Source organism: Leptosomus discolor, unplaced genomic scaffold (genome assembly GCF_034619465.1).
Source record: "Leptosomus discolor isolate bLepDis1 unplaced genomic scaffold, bLepDis1.hap2 HAP2_SCAFFOLD_35, whole genome shotgun sequence".
NCBI classification, from domain to species: Eukaryota; Metazoa; Chordata; class Aves; order Leptosomiformes; family Leptosomidae; genus Leptosomus; species Leptosomus discolor.
The window spans coordinates 196,546-215,345 of record NW_028237764.1 but is presented as its reverse complement, the minus strand read 5'-3'; the positions used below and the strand labels follow the sequence as shown (position 1 = coordinate 215,345).

At 51.6% G+C, this 18,800-nt stretch overlaps 2 protein-coding genes across 2 annotated transcripts in view; both read right to left on the bottom strand.

The window, feature by feature from the left end:
• LOC147412878 (olfactory receptor 14C36-like) overlaps positions 1-9,846 on the bottom strand; it is a 28,335-nt gene extending 18,489 nt beyond the window's left edge. Inside the window, exons 1-3 of the mRNA XM_086480757.1 lie at positions 9,696-9,846; positions 1,955-2,871; positions 1,242-1,314 (exon numbers count right to left, since the gene is read on the bottom strand). Coding sequence (XP_086336883.1) covers positions 1,242-1,314; positions 1,955-2,871; positions 9,696-9,846 — 1,141 coding nt within the window. The remainder of the gene's footprint in view (positions 1-1,241; positions 1,315-1,954; positions 2,872-9,695) is intronic.
• A 6,561-nt stretch (positions 9,847-16,407) lies between these two features.
• Positions 16,408-17,373, bottom strand: LOC147412877 (olfactory receptor 14A16-like). Its single transcript, XM_086480756.1, has one exon. It carries the CDS (start codon positions 17,371-17,373, stop codon positions 16,408-16,410), a length of 966 nt encoding a protein of 321 aa, XP_086336882.1.
• Positions 17,374-18,800: the final 1,427 nt, after the last annotated feature.

Here is an 18,800-nt window from a genome sequence, read left to right as displayed (position 1 = left end):
ATGGCATCCACTTTTCTCCTCTTATTCACAAACACAGGTAACTTATCCTGAAGGCAGTCAGCCTGGTGAGGCATGATTGACCCTTGATTACATTACGTGCTGATCATTCTCAGTCACCACCTTCTTCCTTAGGTAGGCAGAAATGTCACCCCACGAGGATTCATTCAGGAACACTCTTCTCATCAAAGCGTGTGGGTCCCTGGCTTGGACTTGTGGCCTTTTTTAGAGATGGGTGCAACGTTCCCTTTCCTACACTTACCAGGGACCTCTCCGTCACCATGACTTTCCCAAGGGGACTGGGAACGACTTGGCTCTGAGAGCAAGGTGCATCTGAGTGCAGGGAAATCTCCACACCAGCACAGTCCCTGTGACAGCCCTCCCTGCCTCCTCCCCCACTAAGCTCCTCCATTTGGCATCCCACCATCGGTGCCCGGCCCTGCACAGCCTCAGTTGTGTCCCATGCCTGTGTTGGCAGAGAGTTGTGCTGTGGGGTCTGGAAGGTGTGGGCCAGAAGAGATACTGCACAGGGCTGGCCATGCCCTAATACAGGCACGGAGACCACCAGGAGGAAGGAGATGGCCACACAGCACAGGTCCCTCCCCACGGCTGGATTTATGGCCAGAGATTGAAATGGCTGATGCACGGGGCTACTTTGTGCCCATTGCATTGGCGAAGCTTTCCTGGGGTGTCCAAGGAAAATGGCACAGGCCAGCTCCCCTCTCTTGCACCTCTGATGCCTTGCTTCCTTCTCCACGAGACCTGGCTCTGCACCACAAGCCCACTAGAGCGTGTCCTCCCTCTGTATGGTCACCCAGCTCAGCTGACATTGGTGCTTTCCTCTCCTCAGCACTTCGCAGCCCAGCCCAGCCCCTCCTCAGCTCTCCACCCCACCCCTGCCCTCTCCCCAGCCCAGCAGAGCAGCCCAGTCTGGGCTGGCCCCACAGCAGTGCCCACCGCAGGGTGCTGCAGAGCTTTGGGCACTTGCCCCACAGCTGCAGCCTCTCTGAAGGGGCCGAAGATCCCCAACAGCCCCAGGGCTGAAGATGGCGCCATTGGCATGAGGAAGCAGGCGCCAGTCTCTCTCTGGCTCTCCTGCATCCATCCTGTAGGTGATCTCCCACCCCGACTGCCTTTGCCCCACTTTGCCTCCTTGCCAGCCCCGCTCCTGAGGGCAGCACCAAAACCTGAGCCCTGGCGCTCCTCAGCAGCTCACGCGTCTCTCCGGTCTTCTGTCCCTGTACCTGCTGCATCTCCACTGGCTCCCACAACATTGAAGAGTCCTTGTTTCTGGATACCTGCATTTAGTGGTTTACTCTGGTGGGAATTAGAGGGTGTTTCACTGTCTGAGTCCTCATTCTCTGCTCCCCCCCACGGCATGTGGCAAGTCCCCATCCTCCCCTGGTCTCTCCAGATTCCTTTCCAGAGGGACGGACATCTGCCATTGCCCCTTTCATAGCTGTGGTACCTTCAAGAAGGCGACTGGGAGCTCATCTACGATCTCCACTGCTCCTGGACACCATGAAGAGATTATTTCACTCAAGTTTTTGTGTTTAAAAGATCCCTGTGTTACTGTGAGGTTCTGCCCATGAGCACAGGGAGAAGAGAAGGAGAAAATATGCTTTTACCATCCAAATCTTTTGGGTTGCTCTTGGCGGCAGCTGTAGAAGGAGAGCTCAGGCTTCAAGCACTGAACTGAGGAGATCCCCCTTTATTGCAGAGATGCTATTACAAGGGTCAGAGGTGACACAGTGTCTTTCCTTCTGCAAGGATCAGACACAACAAGTCAGATGCTCAGGAGAAGTGGCATGAAACCAAGCAACTCCCTCTGAGTATGATTCTCCAAGGGAAAAACCCCAGAGCTTGGCCTAAACTCTGGGCAAAACCGTGGGCACTCTGCAGAGAAGGAGGCAGATTATTGCTGATGGAATAAGTACCATTGGATCAGTTTCCACACTGCTTCCTTGAGCTCCTGGTTCCTCATGCTGTAGATGAGGGGGTTCACTGCTGGAGGCACCACCGAGTACAGAACTGCCAGCACCAGGCCAAGAGCAGGGGAAGAGGTGGAGGGGGGCTTCAGGTAGGCAAACATGACAGTGCTGAGAAACAGGGAGACCACAACCAGGTGAGGGAGGCAGGTGGAAAAGGCTTTGTGGCGTCCCTGCTCCGAGGGGATCCTCAGCACGGCCCTGAAGATCTGCACGTAGGACACCACAATGAACACAAAACAACCAAAGCCTAAACAAGCACTGACCACAAGTACCCCAGCCTCCCTGAGGTAGGTGTCTGAGCAGGAGAGCTTGAGGATCTGGGGGATTTCACAGAAGAACTGGTCCACAGCATTGCCCTGGCAGAGGGGCAGTGAAAATGTATTGGCCGTGTGCAGCACAGCATAGGGAAAAGCAGTGCCCCAGGCAGCTGCTGCCATGTGGACACAAGCTCTGCTGCCCAGGAGGGTCCCGTAGTGCAGGGGTTTGCAGATGGCAACGTAGCGGTCATAGGCCATGACGGTGAGAAGAAAATACTCTGCTGGTATAAAAAAGAAAATGAGAAAGACCTGGGCAGCACACCCTGTGTAGGAGATGGCCCTGGTGTTCCAGAGGGAATTGGCCATGGCTTTGGGGAGAGTGGTGGAGAGGGAGCCCAGGTCAAGGAAGGAGAGGTTGAAGAGGAAGAAGTACATGGGGGTGTGGAGGTGGGGGTCACATGCTACAGCGGTGATGATGAGTCCGTTGCCCAGGAGGGCAGCCAGGTAGATGCCCAGGAAGAGCCCGAAGGTCAAGAGCTGCAGCTCCCGTGTGTCTGCGAATGCCAGGAGGAGGAACTGGGTGATGGTGCTGGCGTTGGACATTTGCTGCTCCTGAGCATGCGGACCTGTCCATGGAGGAAAAGCCAGTGAGAAATTAAGGTGGCATTTTCTGAGCAAACCCTGTTCCACTTGATTTCTCAGCAACAGCTAAAAACATCAGTGTACTATCAACCTTCTGCTCATATCAAATCACATACTGAATCCAAAACACAGCACTGTTCTTGGTACTATGAAGAAGAAATAGCTGTATCCCAGCCTAAACCAGGAAAATAACAGTGCATGCCGTGTTGGTGTCTCAGCTGCACTTCTGTCCTCCATCCCCCACACCAATGAGTGTAACAGCAAGAACAAGGGCAGCAGGGAGAAGATGAGATGCTAAAGTCCCCCTGCCAGCAGAGGCAGGAGAGGGAGATGCAGTCGGACACTCGAGCGTGTCTCCTCTGTGGTGGTCAGGTTGCTGGGAAGGCAACTCCTGACCAAATCCCCGTGACATTAAGGGCAGAGGCTCTGCTGCGTGAGTGAGGAGACCAGTGGGTTGCTCCAGGGAAGGCATCTGCACTGAAGGGAATGGCAGGGAGATGCCTGAATCCCCCTCCCACAGCATGTCTGGGAGCAGTTCTCTCCTCCTCCCTGCCCATGTCTCTGCTTCCTGGAGCCTGTCTTGGCCAGGACCTGTTTCTCTCTCCCCACATCTCCTCCCTCCTCACACTCACAGATCCCATCCCACATGCCATGTCCACAGCTCTGCCCTGCAGACACCTCCTGGCAGCAGAGCTCTGCCCAGGGACATCTCTGTGTGGGCAGGGGTTAATGAGCAGCTCAGACAAGTCCCAACAACAAATGGGGTCTCAAGGCCTGGTGCACAACGCAGAAAGAAATTCCCATTTCTCCCTGCCCACCCAGCAAACCAAGAGGACAAAACTCACAGCCCAGATTTCTTCCCTTTCAGGTGAACAGTTCCTTGACGTGCTGTTTCCAGAAGGAGCCTCTGCAAATGTTGTGGGGGTGATCTGGAGCTGGGAGCAGCCCTGACCCACGCAGTTCCCCCCTGCCAGCAGAAGGAGCCTCCCTTGCTGGGGGTCACTCCTTCCACCCACAGCATCTCCCCACAGTGCCGTGGGGAGCTCCCTGGGCAGGCTGAGAGCTGACCCTGGCAGACAGCAGAGTCCCTGCTCTGGCACACAGCCCCTGGGGTGCAGGGACCCTGCTCCGAAGGGCAGCCCTGGGCACCCCTGCCTGCACACCTACCTTCACACCCCGCAGGTGTCCCTGAGAGAAGGCAGCCATCATGCCCGGTGCATCTGGTGGGGCAGCAGGGAGTCCCTCACCTGGAGCACATCCTCCTCCTCTACACTAGAGAAACTGTTGGAATCCTCGTGAAAGACTCTATGTGCTGTGGGGTGTTCCAGGATTTGGATAGCCCTCCAGAAACACCAGCTGCATTACCCTGAACCCAGAGACTTACCATGTAGATGGCTGTAAAAATTTCTTTTCCAATAAACTCTCAGCATCCTCCCCTCCAGACTGGCATTAAGCTCTCTCAGCCTCACTTCTCTCCTCTTGGTGCCTGCAGGCAGCGCCCTCAGCCCTGTTGCGCTTTGCACAGGAGCTGCTGCTGGGCAGAGCTGTCTCCCTGCAGCTCTGCCTGCTTGCTAGGAGCTCCCACCATCCCAGGAGCCCAGCCCAGCTCAGCAGCAGGGGAGCAGCCCAAGGCAGCCCTTTCTCTGCCCCCTCTGGACTCCCTTGTGGTTTCCCTGGGGCTCCAGGGGAACCTGCTGTGAAACAGGCTGAAGGACTCACTGATGTTCCCTCCCTCAGCTGGGCACAGACACTGACTGCCAGCTGTGTCATTTCTGCTGTCAGAAAAAGAAATGGACGTGAGAATAACCTTTTCTTGTCCTATCACTAGACAGGACACATGGAAGGTGGCAGGGAACAATTGTGACCCTGTACTCAAAACCGTGAGGTCACACCTTGACTACTGTGTCCAGTTTTGGGCCCCACAGTAGAGGAAAGACCTTGAGGTCCTGGAGCGGGTCCAGAGAAGGGCAACGGAGCCGGGGAGGGGTCTGGAAAACATGTGCTATGAGGAGCGCCTGAGGGAATGGGATTGTTGAGCCTAGTGAAGAGGAGGCTGAGAGGAGACCTTATTGCTCTCTACAAGTACCTGAAAGGAAGTTGCAGTGAGGCTGGTGTTGGTCTCTTCTCCCAAGTAACTAATGACAGGACAAGAGGTAATGGCCTCAAGCTGTGCCAGGGGAGGTTTAGATTGGATATTGGGTAAAATTTCTTTCCTGAAAGAGTGGTTAGACATTGGAACAGGCTGCCCAGGGAGGTGATGGAGTCACCATCCCTGGAGGTGTTCAAAAGACGAATAGATGTGGTGCTTAGGGACATGGTTTAGTGTTGGCCTTAGTAGTGTTAGGATAATGGTTGAACCTGGTGATCTTAGAGGTCTTTTCCAAGTGAAATATTTCTATGATTCTACGATCAGCATGGTATCGAATACCGCTTGGCTAGTTCGGTTTAGCTGTCCTGGCTGTGCCCCCTCCCAGCTTCTTGTGAAAATTAACCCTACCCTAGCCAAACAAAGGACACACTTTCTCTTGCTAAATTCCACAGTGGCCCCACAGTTTCTTTGTTTCTTCTTTAACTGCAACTTGCATAGCACCAGCTCATCTTGGGACCATTGAAATCACTTGAGAGAGTCACCTGGACATGCCCATGGGCCATGGCAGGAGGCTGTCCTTAAAGACCAGCTGGACTGAGCTCTGCTCAGTGCTCAGGACTTGTGCTCTGCCCTTCAGTGCTTCTCTGCCCTGCTCAGTGCTCTGCCCTTCACTGCTCCTGTCCGGAAGATCCCCAAGCGAATGGCCCCCAAACAGGCCACAGTCTACAGCTCTGAGGTCTTGTGTCTGCCCTTGTTGCTGTCCTTTTCACACTCTGCTCAGGAGCTGGGACCTGCCCCTATTTCAGGATCATTACAACAGAGCCTGACTCTGCTTTTAACATCCCTCTCCAGCTCTTCCATGTTGGCAAGTACTGGATCCAAGCAAGCATCGTGTTTGTTTGGCCACCTGGCAGCTGTGAGAAGAAGCTTTCGCAAAAACCCAAGGCCATGAGATTTCGGGCTGAGTCACTCCTCGACAGCCCGGCTCCTGATGAGAAGAAACTCCTGAGCACTCATTGGTCTGTGCTGCTGCCTTGACTGGAGCTTAGGGGCATTTAGAAAATAGAATCATAGAATCCTTTAGGTTGAAAAAGACCTTTAAGATCATCAAGTCCAACCATCCACCTCCCACTGCCACATCCACTACTAAACCATGTCACCAAGTGCCACATCTACATGTCTTTTAATAAACGCCAGGGATGGTGACTCTACCACTTCCCTGGGCAGCCTGTTCGAGTGCATGACAATGTGTACGGTGAAGAAATTTCTCCTAATGTCTCATCTAAATCTCCCCTGGCACAACTTGAGGCTGCTTCCTCTTCTCCTATGACTTGTCACTTGGCAGAAGAGACCCCATCTCACTTGAACCTCCTCTCAGGTAGTTGTAGAGAGGGATAAGGTCTCCCCTCAGCTTCTTTTTCTCCAGGCTAAACAACGCCACTTCCCTCAGCTGCTCCTCACAGGACTTGTGCTCTAGACTCTTCACCAGCTTCGTTGCCCTTCTTTGGACACGCTCGAGCACCTCACTGTCTTGCAGTGAGGAGCCAAAAATTGCACACAGTATTCAAGATGCAGCCTCAATGGTGCCGAGTAGAGGGGCACGATCACTCCCCTACTCCGGCTGGCTACACCATTTCTGATACCAATCAGGATGCTGTTGGCCTTCTTGGGCACCTGGGCACACTGCTGGCCCACATTCAGCCGACTGTGAACAAACATCTTTCAGGTCATTTTCCCCAGGCAGCTCTCCAGCCACTCATCCCCAAGCCTGTAGCGCTGCATGAGGCTCTTGTGACCCAAGTGCAGGACTCGGGCACTTGGCCTTGTTGAACCTCATACAATTGGCCTCACCCCATCAATCCAGCCTGTACAGATCCCTCTGCAGAGCCTTCCTACCCTCCAGCAGATCAACTTGATGTCCTCTGCAAATTTACTGAAGGAACATTTGATCCCCTCCTCCAGATCATCGATAAAGATGCTAAACAAGACTGGTCCCAATACTGAGCCCTGGGGAACACCACTTGTGACTGGCCGCAAACTGGATTGAACTCCATTCACTGTTACTCTTGAGGTGGGGCCAGCCAGCCAGTTGGCTCCACAGTAAAGAATATCGTCGTCCAAGCCATGAGCAGCCAGTTTCTCCAGGAGGCTGTTCTGGGAAAATGTTTGTGGCTGTTGCCACTGCTGTAACATTTGGCACAGCAGAAGCATTTGCCTCCACCACCATCTCTGCAGGGAGGTGTCACACACTTCTAGATTAAAAGGGTAGGTGGTTCTTTTTGGAGGATACTAGAATAACAAAATAGAGGAATTTGAGTTGGGGAGAAGATGTGGTCAGGGATGTTTGGGGGCATCTGTGAAGCAGCCCAACACCTCATATAAATTACTCCTGTGGTCAGGGAGAACCTGAGAGCTTTCCCAAATCTGAAAACATAAAGGGGAAGGAAGGACAGCCTCATTCAGGCTGGAAGGGACCTCAGCAGGTGTCTTGACCTACCTCCTGCCGAAAGCAGGGCTAGCCCAGATCAGTCAGGGCTTTATCTAAGCAAGTCTTGCTCCCTTTCTGGCACAGAGCTGGTGCAGACTCCCTGGGAAACAGCTTCCAGCCCTTGACTGTGCTCGTGGTGGAAAAGATTCTCCCTGTGTCTAGTCTGACCCTTTGTTGTTTCAGCCCACTGCCTCTTGTCCTTGTGCCTTGGATCACAGCCATGAGCCCCAATCAGCCACACCGCTGCGTGTCCACCCGAGATCTTCATTCTCAAGGCTGAACAACCCAAGCTCTCAGGCTCTTCTCACAGCACTTGTGCTCCAGCCATGACCGCCTCAGTGGCCCTCCACTGAACTTCCTCCAGTTTACCAATCTCTCTCTGTCATTGTCGGGAGTAACGAAGTAGAGAAGGAATCTGGATGGGGTTTCAAAAGTGCTGAACAGAGGGAGATAATCCCTTCCACTGGCTGTGCTCCTGCTCACAGCCCAGGATGCAGTTGGCCACCTTTGCTGATGGCTCATGTTTTGCCTGTTGAAACCCAAGGACCACCAGAGCCTTCCATAGAGAGCCGCTTCCCACGCAGGCAGTCCCTGGCCTCTGTCATTGCAGGGCCTTAGTCCACTTCAAGGATAGGTCTTTAGCTTCTGTTCCTACTGGCCCATCCTGCTGGCCTGTCTAAGGAAACTTTGGGATTGCAGCCCCAACTTCAGTGTAGTGTCTGTGTTCGTCGATGTTCTATCACCCACAAATGTTATAAAAAAGCACTCTCTCTTCTCCCCTGGGTCATTATAACATGTTAAACAAGGCAGGTTATTGTACAGACACCTGCAGGTCCCTACTAGATAGATGCCTCCAGGTAGAGTACTACGCACGGCCCATGTCTCTCCGAGCCCAAAAGTCCAGTTGGTTTTTTACCCACCTACTTATCCACCCGCACAGACTATAATATCCCAATTTAGACACAAGATGGGGATGATGCTGAACGCTTTCCTGACTTCCAAGTAAAAGATACCACGCTCTCCCTCTACCCAGCAATCCTGTCCTTCCATTATGGAAAGCAAAGAGGATGGCCAGGTGCAATCTCCCCTGGGTACATCCAGGCACCTGCTCTTTCAGATACCCAGGAATAGGATCTGAGTGGACATGCCCTGAGGCGCAGCCTTTAGTTCCCCCTGCTCCTCCTGTGGGAATCTTTGAAAGGTGCCTGCAGCTTTTGGGTGCTGCCAGTCATCAGAGAATCCCTCCCATCTCCATGACCTTTCAAAGACAACAGAGAGTGACCTCACTGTGACATTGGTTTGCCCTCTCAGCTCCCTTGGCTCTTGTCCCTCCTGTCCCATAGCCTGCTAAGGATTGTGTTTGCTCAAGGACCCCTGACTTGATCCCCACCCAGTCCTGGCTGTTCTCCTCCAGAGTCCTGCCTCATGTCAGAGGCCAGGCAGAGGTTGCTGGGGAAGACTGAGGCAAAGAGGACATGGAGCACCTCAGATCTGTCTTCACTTGCTCTTAGTAAATCCAGCAGTGCCCACACAGTAACTTTGATTCTCCTTTAAATATTCCTGAAGTAGCAAACACTCACTGTGGTGCCCCTGATTTGCCTTTCAAGTTTATATTGAATTGATATCTGGACTATTGCTGAGCTTGGAGGATGCTGTCCTTGAGGACCAGCTGGCTGCCACCGTGTCACAGCTCTGTCTCCCACAGGAACGGCTCCAGTTCATCCTGCCTGTGGCCCTGGCTGAGACATTGCTGCACATTTAGGCTGAAGCACCCCAGCTGTGGAAGCAGGCAAGTTTTGACTTGCCGTAAGGACTCCTCGTACGGAGTGTTCAAGACCCTGTGTGTGCTGTTGATGGGAGAAGAAGAGGTGCTGTCAAGGCCAATTCTTTTTCTGATAGCTGAAATGACACAGCTGGCAGTCAGTCTCTGTGCCCAGCTGAGGGAGGGAACCTCAGTGCTGACTTCAGCCTGTTTGAGAGCAGGTTCCCCTGGAGCCCCAGGGACAGCTGGAGGGAGCCCAGAGGGGGCAGGAAAGGGCTGCCTTGGGCTGCTCCCCTGCTGCTGAGCTGGGCTGGGCTCCTGGGGTGGAGGGAGCTGCTGGCAAGCGGGCAGCGCTGCAGAGAGACAGCTCTGCCCAGGAGCAGCTCCTCTGCGAAGCGCAGCAGGGCTGAGGGCACTGCCTGCAGGCAGGGAGGGGGAGCTGAGTGTTCACTGGGGGAGGCATCCTCACAGCCCTGGACACAGTAAGTTTCTGTCTGTAGGACAACGTCGCAGCTGCTGTTCCTGGAGAGATCTAAAGCTGGCACCTTCGATGGTTGGTGCAGAGAAGGACGTGCTCCAGAACAGGGCTTGCCTGCTGCACCTTCAGAGGGACAGGGCATGATGACTTCTTTCTCCTGGGGATGTCTGCAGGATGTGAATCCGTGTGTGCAGGCAGGGGTGCCCAGGGCAGAGCAGGGTCCCTGCACCCCAGGGGCTGTGTGCCGGGTCAGGGACTCTGCTGCCTGCCAGGGTCAGCACTCAGCCTGCCCTGGGACGTTCCCATAGTGCTGTGGGGAGATGCTGTGGGTAGTAGGAGTGACCACCAACAAGGTAGGGTCCTTCCGCTGTAGAGAAGGGCGGCTCACAAATTCCAAGAAACAAAGTCCTTCTGTCCATGGCAGGGCTGTTCTTCTGGTACTTGTGACGAGCTGGTGGCCTTCAGTTTGCTTCCTCAGGCATGGTAAATCAGTATACAATGGGAGCGACATACAGCTATCTTAAGAAAGGTACTTGTCAAGGTTTGAGGCTGGGCCGGCCACTAACGAATGACAGACGCTCTCTACTAACCCCTCTCCCCTCCCAAAAGTGAAAAGGAGAGAGAACAAGAGAGAGTGACTTTATGGCTTGGAAAAGAAAACTAAAACAGCTTTAACTAAATAATAACAATAAAAGAAAATATATTAATAAGAATAAGGAAATAATTAAATATATACAATATGTACAAAACCAATGCCAAATCCAACTCCCCCCACCCTGATGACGATACGTCACCACCACACTGCGGGGCTGGCACTGGGGCAGTCCCAGGCTGGACTGGGCAGCAGACAGGGACAGGATGCAGGAGCTGGACTCAGGCCCTGGATTCAGGGATCAGGGATCGACGACAGAAGAACAGACGGAGTCCTCCTCAGACATTGGCCATCGAAGAAGAGAGATTGACTCTCGTGATCTCTCAGCTTTATACTGAATATGACGTATACGGGGTGGGACACTTTGTTGGTCAGGTTTGGGTCACCTGTCCGGTTTGCTCCTTCCCGCAGGTGTGAACTTTTACGTGCTTGTGACCCTTTTCACACCCGACACCCCAACACGCAGTACAAGATCTAGCAGTGACCTTGGTCGCTGCAAGAACAAGTATAAGCAAGGGCCTCTCTGCATCCCATTCCTTGGTACTGACTCCCCTCAGCCTTATCACTGCTGGGAGTAGTCACTGTCTGGAAAAACATGCTCCTGTTTCAGAAAATGCCGTTAGTTAGAGGAGACTTAACTGAAAACTTAAAGCACTAAAACAAAATTAGTTCTGGTTTAGCCCAAACCAGGACATAAATAAAACTTCATACGGTAAAGACTTGTTAGTATAAGAGTTAGGGATGGCGATTTTGTCAACCTAGGACTGGTGGATGCCTGTGGGCAGGTGCATTCCTCAGTGAGCTGTTTTGATGCTCAAGGATCACCTCTTCATGACCAAGAATGGTCCAACCCAACATATAGGAATTCCCACCAAGGTGGAAAGAGGCAGCAATGGATGAGAAAGGAGCTCTCAAACTAAAATCAGGCGTGAGAATTAAGCACAGAGAAGGTGGAAGCTAGCTGCCTTCCAGCCTCAGTGGTTCTGTGATTCTGTTCTGGAAAGACCAGTTCCTGGACGGATCCATGCTCTCTCTTTGTCTATCTGAGTCTCTATCTTAAAGTAACACAGCCCAGCATGCCTACAGCCCACGCTCGTTTCTTCTTTCTCCAACTGTGTACTGTTTAGCTTGGCCTAGAGACCTGCCGAGGTCCCTTCCAGGATGAATGAATGACCCACCACGTGTGTTCCCTTGACGACAATAGAGACAGCTCTCAGGTGCCCCATGACCACAGAAGAAAGCAAACATAACTTTGGTGCACTCAGCTGTGGCTTTTGTGTCCCCCTGTGGTGGGTTGACCCTGGCCAAAATGCCAGGTGCCCACCAAGGCCACTCTATCACTCCCCTCCTTAACTGGATAGGGGAGAGAAAAAAAAATAACAACAGGCTTGTGGGGTTGAGATAAGGACAGGGAGATCATTCAACATTTACCATCACGGGCAAAAGAGACTCGACTGAAGGGAAATGTAATTTATTACCAATTAACTCAGAGAGGAGTAATGAGAAATAAAACCAAATCTTAAAACACCTTCCCCCCACCTGCGGGAGCTGCGTGAGGACACTGACACGATCAATGTGATCTAACAAGTGAACCTTTATTTCCGTGTTTCCAGTGCAATTTATAAACCTCCACCACACCCAATAAATACTGATTGGCTTCATCGCAAATAACGGCCCATAGTCCAACCCGATTGGCCACATTGCGAGTCATGTTCAAGTCACGTTCACAGATGTTCACACCCATCTTCTTCAGGAGTTAAAACTGCGTCATTAATGGCGGCTGTCTCTTCTCCTGCCCCTGTAAGATGTTCATGCCCCCTGCACCGCAAGTTGTTTATGCTTTCAGCAGTTCCGGTACGTCCCAGCTCAGATTCTCTGGAAAGGCTGGATTGTTCACATGTCCCTTATTTCATAAATGTCCTCCCACACACACCAATCTTTGTCATTAAGAAAAAGACTGGGAAATGACACTTGTTACATGACCTGAGGCAGATCAACGCTGTGATAGAAAATATGGGAGCCTTACAACCCGGAGTTCCCTCTCCCACAGTATTTCCATCAAATTGGCCGATAATAGTAATGGATCCATTTGTTTCTTTACAATTCCCCTCGCAAAGCAGGATTGTTTTTGCTTTGCTTTCTCCGTTCCAGCTATTAACAATAGTGCACCCATGCCACGCTGTCACTGGACTGTCTTGCCTCAGGGAATGAAGAATAGCCCTACTATCTGTCAAATGTATGTTGCAAGGGCACTCTCGGGGGTTCGTGAACAGCCCCCGCAGATACTGGTGTATCATTATATGGACGATATCTTGATTGCAGGGGCTGAGTTGACAATTCTGAAGGAAGTGGTCAATGAAACGTTGAAGGCCCTACAGTTTGATGGACTCCAGGTAGCACCTGAAAAAGTACAAGAGGAACCCCCTTGGCACTACCTGGGGTGGAAAATAATGGAACGAACTGTAGAACCCCAGAGGGTGGCCTTGAAATGGGAAATCACAACGCTAAATGATCTGCCAAAAATCTTAGGTGCTGTCAATTGGGTTAATCATTACTGGGAATCAATAATGATACTTTACAGCCTTTGTTCATGTTGTTGAAGGGTGACCCTGCCTTGGATTCGCGACGTAGTCTAACACTGGAAGCGCAACAAGCTCTAGCCCTTGTTGAACTTGCAATTCAGTCAAGGCAAGCGGGCCGACTAAGGGAGGGTCGTGGCCTCCAACTTTTTATTATAAACACATCCTCTCAACCCTTGGCATTATTAGGACAATGGGTGGAGACTGAAGCAGACCCCCTCATCCTCATAGAGCAGATCTTCCTGCTACATCAGCCAACAAAGACCATTATAACCAGGGCAGAGATGTTTGCAATGTTAATTTGTAAAGGGCAGACACGGGCAGTATAATTACAAGGACAAGAAGTATTAATTCTCTATGTACCATTTACAAAAGACTGTCTGGGATGGAGAATGGCAAATAGTCTACCACTTCAAACTGCGCTGCTGAATTTTACTGGAAATATCAGTATTCATTTACCGTCACACAAATTATTCGTGTCTTTTAAAGACAAGCACATCATCGCCCGACCCGGATGCAGCCCAGTTCCCGTACCTGGGCGCACAGTATTTACCGATGGCTCAAGAGAATCAGGACGAGCAGTGATAGTTTGGAAAGAAGGATTAAAATGGGAGAGGGAGATTCGTACAGTCTCAGGAACGCCCCAAATTGTAGAACTGGTTGCAGTTATTAAGGTGTTCCAAAGGTGGAGTGAACCTTTGAACATAGTCACTAACTCACAGTATGTTTGCAGGCTCGTTCAAAGAATAGAAAAAGCTTCATTAAAACATGTCAATAAAGAGCAGTTATTTTCCCTGTTTAAACAATTATGGAGTTTGGTCAACAACCGGGTAAGTGATTTTTACGTACTACATATACGAGGCCATACTACTTGACCTGGAGCTATAGCAGAAGGGAATTGGGAAGCAGACAGATTGACTGCCCTGGCCTGGGCGGCGCCTACACCACAGATCTTAAAACAAGCCCAATTATCACATGAATTTTTCTACCAATCTGCTCGAGCTCTTCAAAAACTATTTTGTTTTTCCTGCAATGATGCTCATGCAATTGTGCGTATGTGTCCTGATTGTCAACAATTTGCGGCCGCAGGCCCAACTGGAGTTAACCCTCGAGGTCTCCAAGCGCTTAAATTATGGCAATCAGATGTGGCACATCTCAGAACTGGGAAGACAGAAGTGGGTACGTGTTTCAGTTGATACCTATTCAGGGGCGATATGGGCAACAGCTGAACCCAGGGAAAAAAGCAAGGGACGTTATTAGACACGGGACTGCTGCCTTTGCAGTATGAGGAATACCAGCAACTATAAAGACAGATAATGGCCCCAGATATAACAGCAAAAAGACACAAATGTTTTTACAAATGTGGGGTGTAAAACACGTCATGGGCATTCCACACTCTCCACAAGAACAAGCAATCGTTGAACGCACTCACCAAATTCTAAAAAACATGCTGCAAAAACCAAAACGGGGAATGCAGGGGGAAAGCCCGCAGAAAAGCTTATGGAAAATGGTCTATGTCTTGAATTGTGTAGACCTTAGAAACGACATAGGGGACCAACAACTACCTCTAATTAAACCCTTTTTAGGCCTAGGTTCCGGAATGTCAGATACACTAAACCCAAACGTGAAGGTCTGGGTGCGTTTGCTACAGACAGGGAAATGGGAAGGACCATACATGTTAATAACGTGGGGTAGAGGGTATGCTTGTGTTTCCTCAGATCAAGGACCAGAGTGGATTCCAGTGCAGTGTGTAAGGCTGTGGCTTGAAAAAACAAAATATGGGGATGGCGATCTACCTAATCACGCTGCTGGGAGTGGAAGTGTTGATCACATCAATACAGACTATGGGAAATATGATGAAGACGCTGACACCGACGCTGACATCCCAGAACAGCAGTAACATACGGGTATCTTTGGCTCATGCCTTGAACCAGACAGCCTTCTACGTCTTGATGGCACAACCAGAACAGCCTTTTCACACGTGCCTTGTTGGACTACACATAGATAATGTAGAAGTAATTGGGAAAGAAGTAACTGGATTACGAGGGTTGATAGGTGTGCATTGTAATGTAGCTAGCATCCTCATGGCTCCTTTAGCTACCTTATTAAACAATCAGGGCCTGAGGGAATGGTTGGAAATCTTAATCAAGGTTGGGTTTTTGATTTTATGTATAATCATGTGTATAATTTTAATATTATCATGTTTCTTATCTTGCATGTAGGGAATGATCCTCTGAACGTCAGTAAGTGTCTATACGGTGGAAAAACAGAAAGGGGGAATTGAGGAGGAACAAGGAGAGAAGGGATGGAAAGAGTTAACAGGATTCAGGCAGCTCCTGCCCTGAGCCTTGAACAAGAGTAAAGGAAGAGAACAGGGAAGTAAATAGGTGCAGACCCTTAGACTCGAGAACAACACAAGCCTTTAGGACAGCAGCCAATGGTGCTAGTGGTAGTGGCGCGTGGACAATGCCCGTACACCAGTCACAGCTTACTTAGTGGTGGTTGTACTAGTAGAGAAAAGGATATATTGATGCTGTAGCAAACAATAAAGGTCTTCAGTTTCTCCCCAATAGGAGTCTGTGCCCTAAATCCGCCCCAGCTCAATGCTGTTTCCTGTCGGGGGCACTCGCCAGCCCAGCCAGCCCAGCCCTTCCCTAATCTTGACTCCTTTCTGCTGCCTCCCCAGTCAAGCCCAGCAAAGCAGCCCTGCTAGGACTGGTGTCACAGAAGGAAACGGAGGCTACAGAGAAAGTTCATCCAGCCGGCATGCTGAGGAGATGCCCACCCTGGGGAACTTGCAGCCCCACATCCCAAACTTGCTCCCCACAACAGCAGGAGACAACTGGCCTAGGGGATCCTCAGGAAGGTCCTTTGGACCCAGGCAAAGGGCAGCCTGACCTGAGCTGACACCCACACCAAAGGGTTTCTCTTTCAATGTCCCCCCTGCACACACACATGGTGCCCTGCTCTTCTCCCAGGACATCCCATCTCCCCACAGAGACTTTTCCCTACAGAGCTCATCTCTGCTGACCTGGATGGCCATTCCTGCACCCCCTCCCCAAGCTCCCCACAGACCCTGAACTGGTGGTGCTGCTCTGCAGAGCAAGTGGGCTGTGGTGGCCAGGGCCATACTGGTGAGGATGAGAGGCAGATCCAGCTCAGGGTGTCTACTGCCCCCTCCACCTCTGCACACAGATGCTGTCCCTGCAGCTCCAGAAAACAACTTGGAGAAAGGAACTCAGACAAACAAGTCAGTGCAGGGTCCTTTATTTGGTTTAAACACGCAGACAGCACAGCTCCTTATTTACACAAAGTCTCTGAGGCACACAAGGCAGGCAGAGACTGGCATAGAAATAGGATGAAGAAGGTCAACATTTTTGAGGACAGAATACTCCCCGAGCAAGCTAAACCTCAAAGAAACCAAATCAAACAACCCACCAAAGAGAGGCTGGGCCTGTAATGAGTTCCATTACTAGTGATAGGCAGGGGAAGATGAGCAGTTCATTGCTGCTTCTGCAAAGCAACCAGTCATCAGTTTCCTCAGGGCGTCCTTGAGCTCCTGGTTCCTCATGCTGTAGATGAGGGGGTTCACTGCTGGAGGAACCACCGAGTACAGAACTGCCAGCAGAAGGTTCAGAGATGGAGAGGAGATGGAGGGAGTCTTCAGGTAGGAAAAGATACCAGTGCTGACAAACAAGAAGACCACGGCCAGGTGAGGGAGGCAGGTGGAAAAGGCTTTGTGGCGTCCCTGCTCCGAGGGGATCCTCAGCACGGCCCTGAAGATCTGCACATAGGACACCACAATGAACACAAAACAAACCCAGAGTAAACAGACACCAACCACAAGTAGCCCAGCCTCCCTGAGGTAGGTGTCTGAGCAGGAGAGCTTGAGGATCTGGGGGATTTCACAGAAGAACTGGTCCACAGCATTGCCCTGGCAGAGGGGCAGTGAAAACGTATTTGCCGTGTGCAGCACAGCATAGGGAAAAGCAGTGCCCCAGGCAGCTGCTGCCATGTGGACACAAGCTCTGCTGCCCAGGAGGGTCCCGTAGTGCAGGGGGTTGCAGATGGCAACGTAGCGGTCGTAGGCCATGACGGTGAGAAGACAAAACTCTGCTGTGATCAAGAAGACAAAGAGAAAAACCTGGGCAACACATCCCGAATAAGAGATGGCCCTGGTGTTCCGGAGGGCATTGGCCATGGCTTTGGGGAGAGCGGTGGAGAGGGAGCCCAGGTCAAGGAGGGAGAGGTTGAGGAGGAAGAAGTACATGGGGGTGTGCAGGCGGTGTTCACAGGCTACAGTGGTGATGATGAGTCCATTGCCCAGGAGGGCAGCCAGGTAGATGCCCAGGAAGAGCCAGAAGTGTAAGAGCTGCAGCTCCCGCCTCTCTGCAAATGCCAGGAGGAGGAACTGGGTGATGGAGCTGCCATTGGACATTATTTCACTGCAGGAATAGGGGACTGTTGAAAGAGGAGAAGATATTGACAGTTTTGTCTGAGCCTGTTTTATGTCATTTCTCAGAGAAAACACACAAAATGACTTCTTTTTTCAGAGGAACTTCGGTCAGTTCCTTTTTGTAGGTGCAGGATTGATGAGCAGGGGCTCTGCCCATGGGCTCCAGAGAAGTCAGACCTGTGCTATTGCAGTGCTGTCAAACAGCCCCTGCATTTGGTAGGTGTTCCTGGCAGTGAGTGCCTTCAGTCGAGTGACACACATTTGCCTCAGTGACTGTGTGACAATTGTCCCTATTTATTCCAGTGTGATGGAGTCAGCACCCAGACCAGTTGTGTCTGAGAGGGAAGAACCCAGGGAGGGACCCAGCCCTTCCAACTCTGCTCTCCTGAACAGCAAAGTCTGGGTTGCAATAACTCACGGCCAACACAGAACCTTTCTGACCCCCATTTTCCATCTCCAGGCTCTCTCCAGACATGATAACAGCAGCGTGCCTGTGGGGGAGAATGGGGCTGTCACTGAGTTCCCACCCTCCCATGCTGAATTGCCCTGAGCACAGGGGAAGTACACTTCAACCTCTTCACCTCAAGGAGGTTCTCAGGTGCTTGAAAGACAGTGCCCAGCACCTCCTGTAGGGAGGATCAACTTGTTTCCAAGTCCCACACACTGCATTGCCCACAGCCCCCCAGGGTCAGTGACTCAAATGCATATGAGATGCCTAACACTCCCCCCACAACCCAGACCTTCCAAAAGCAAGAAAAGGAGCAGCAGGAATTGGAGAAAAAAAATGCAGAGCAATACCCTGATCCTTCTGCAAATGGGGAACAGGAGAGGATGACAGCTGGCACTTGGGAAAGCCTTCTCCTTACACAGCAGAGCACAGCACCTCCACTTTGGTGACATCCCAGGCCGGTTGCTCTCAGTCCCTTTTCTCTGCACAAGGAAGAGGTTTATATGTCAGAAGAGATCAATCCTTGCTGGGGATCTGTCCTTCCACTCACAGCTTCTCCCCACAGCTCCATGAGGAGCTCCCAGGGGCAGGATGAGTGCTGATGTAGGCTGGTGACAGAGTCCATGCCCAAGGTCACAGAGTCCCATGGTGAAGACACCCTGCTTGGAAGGACAGCTCTGGGCTCCCCCGGGTGCACACCCACCTTCACACCCTCACGCCATCCCCACCAGAAGGCAGCCGTCATGCCCTGTCCCTCTCACACTGCAGGAGGGAAGCCCTGCTCTGCAGCCCGGCTTCCTCTTCTCCATCACAGACAGATCCCAGAGGCTGGACACATTCAGGAGATCCTGCAAGGAGCCACCGACACATCACCCTGCCCCCAGAGACTGACTGTGTCAGAGGCTGGGAAGAGTTCTCCTCCAGTGAGCTCTCAGCCATCCTCCCCCTCTCCCCTGCCTTC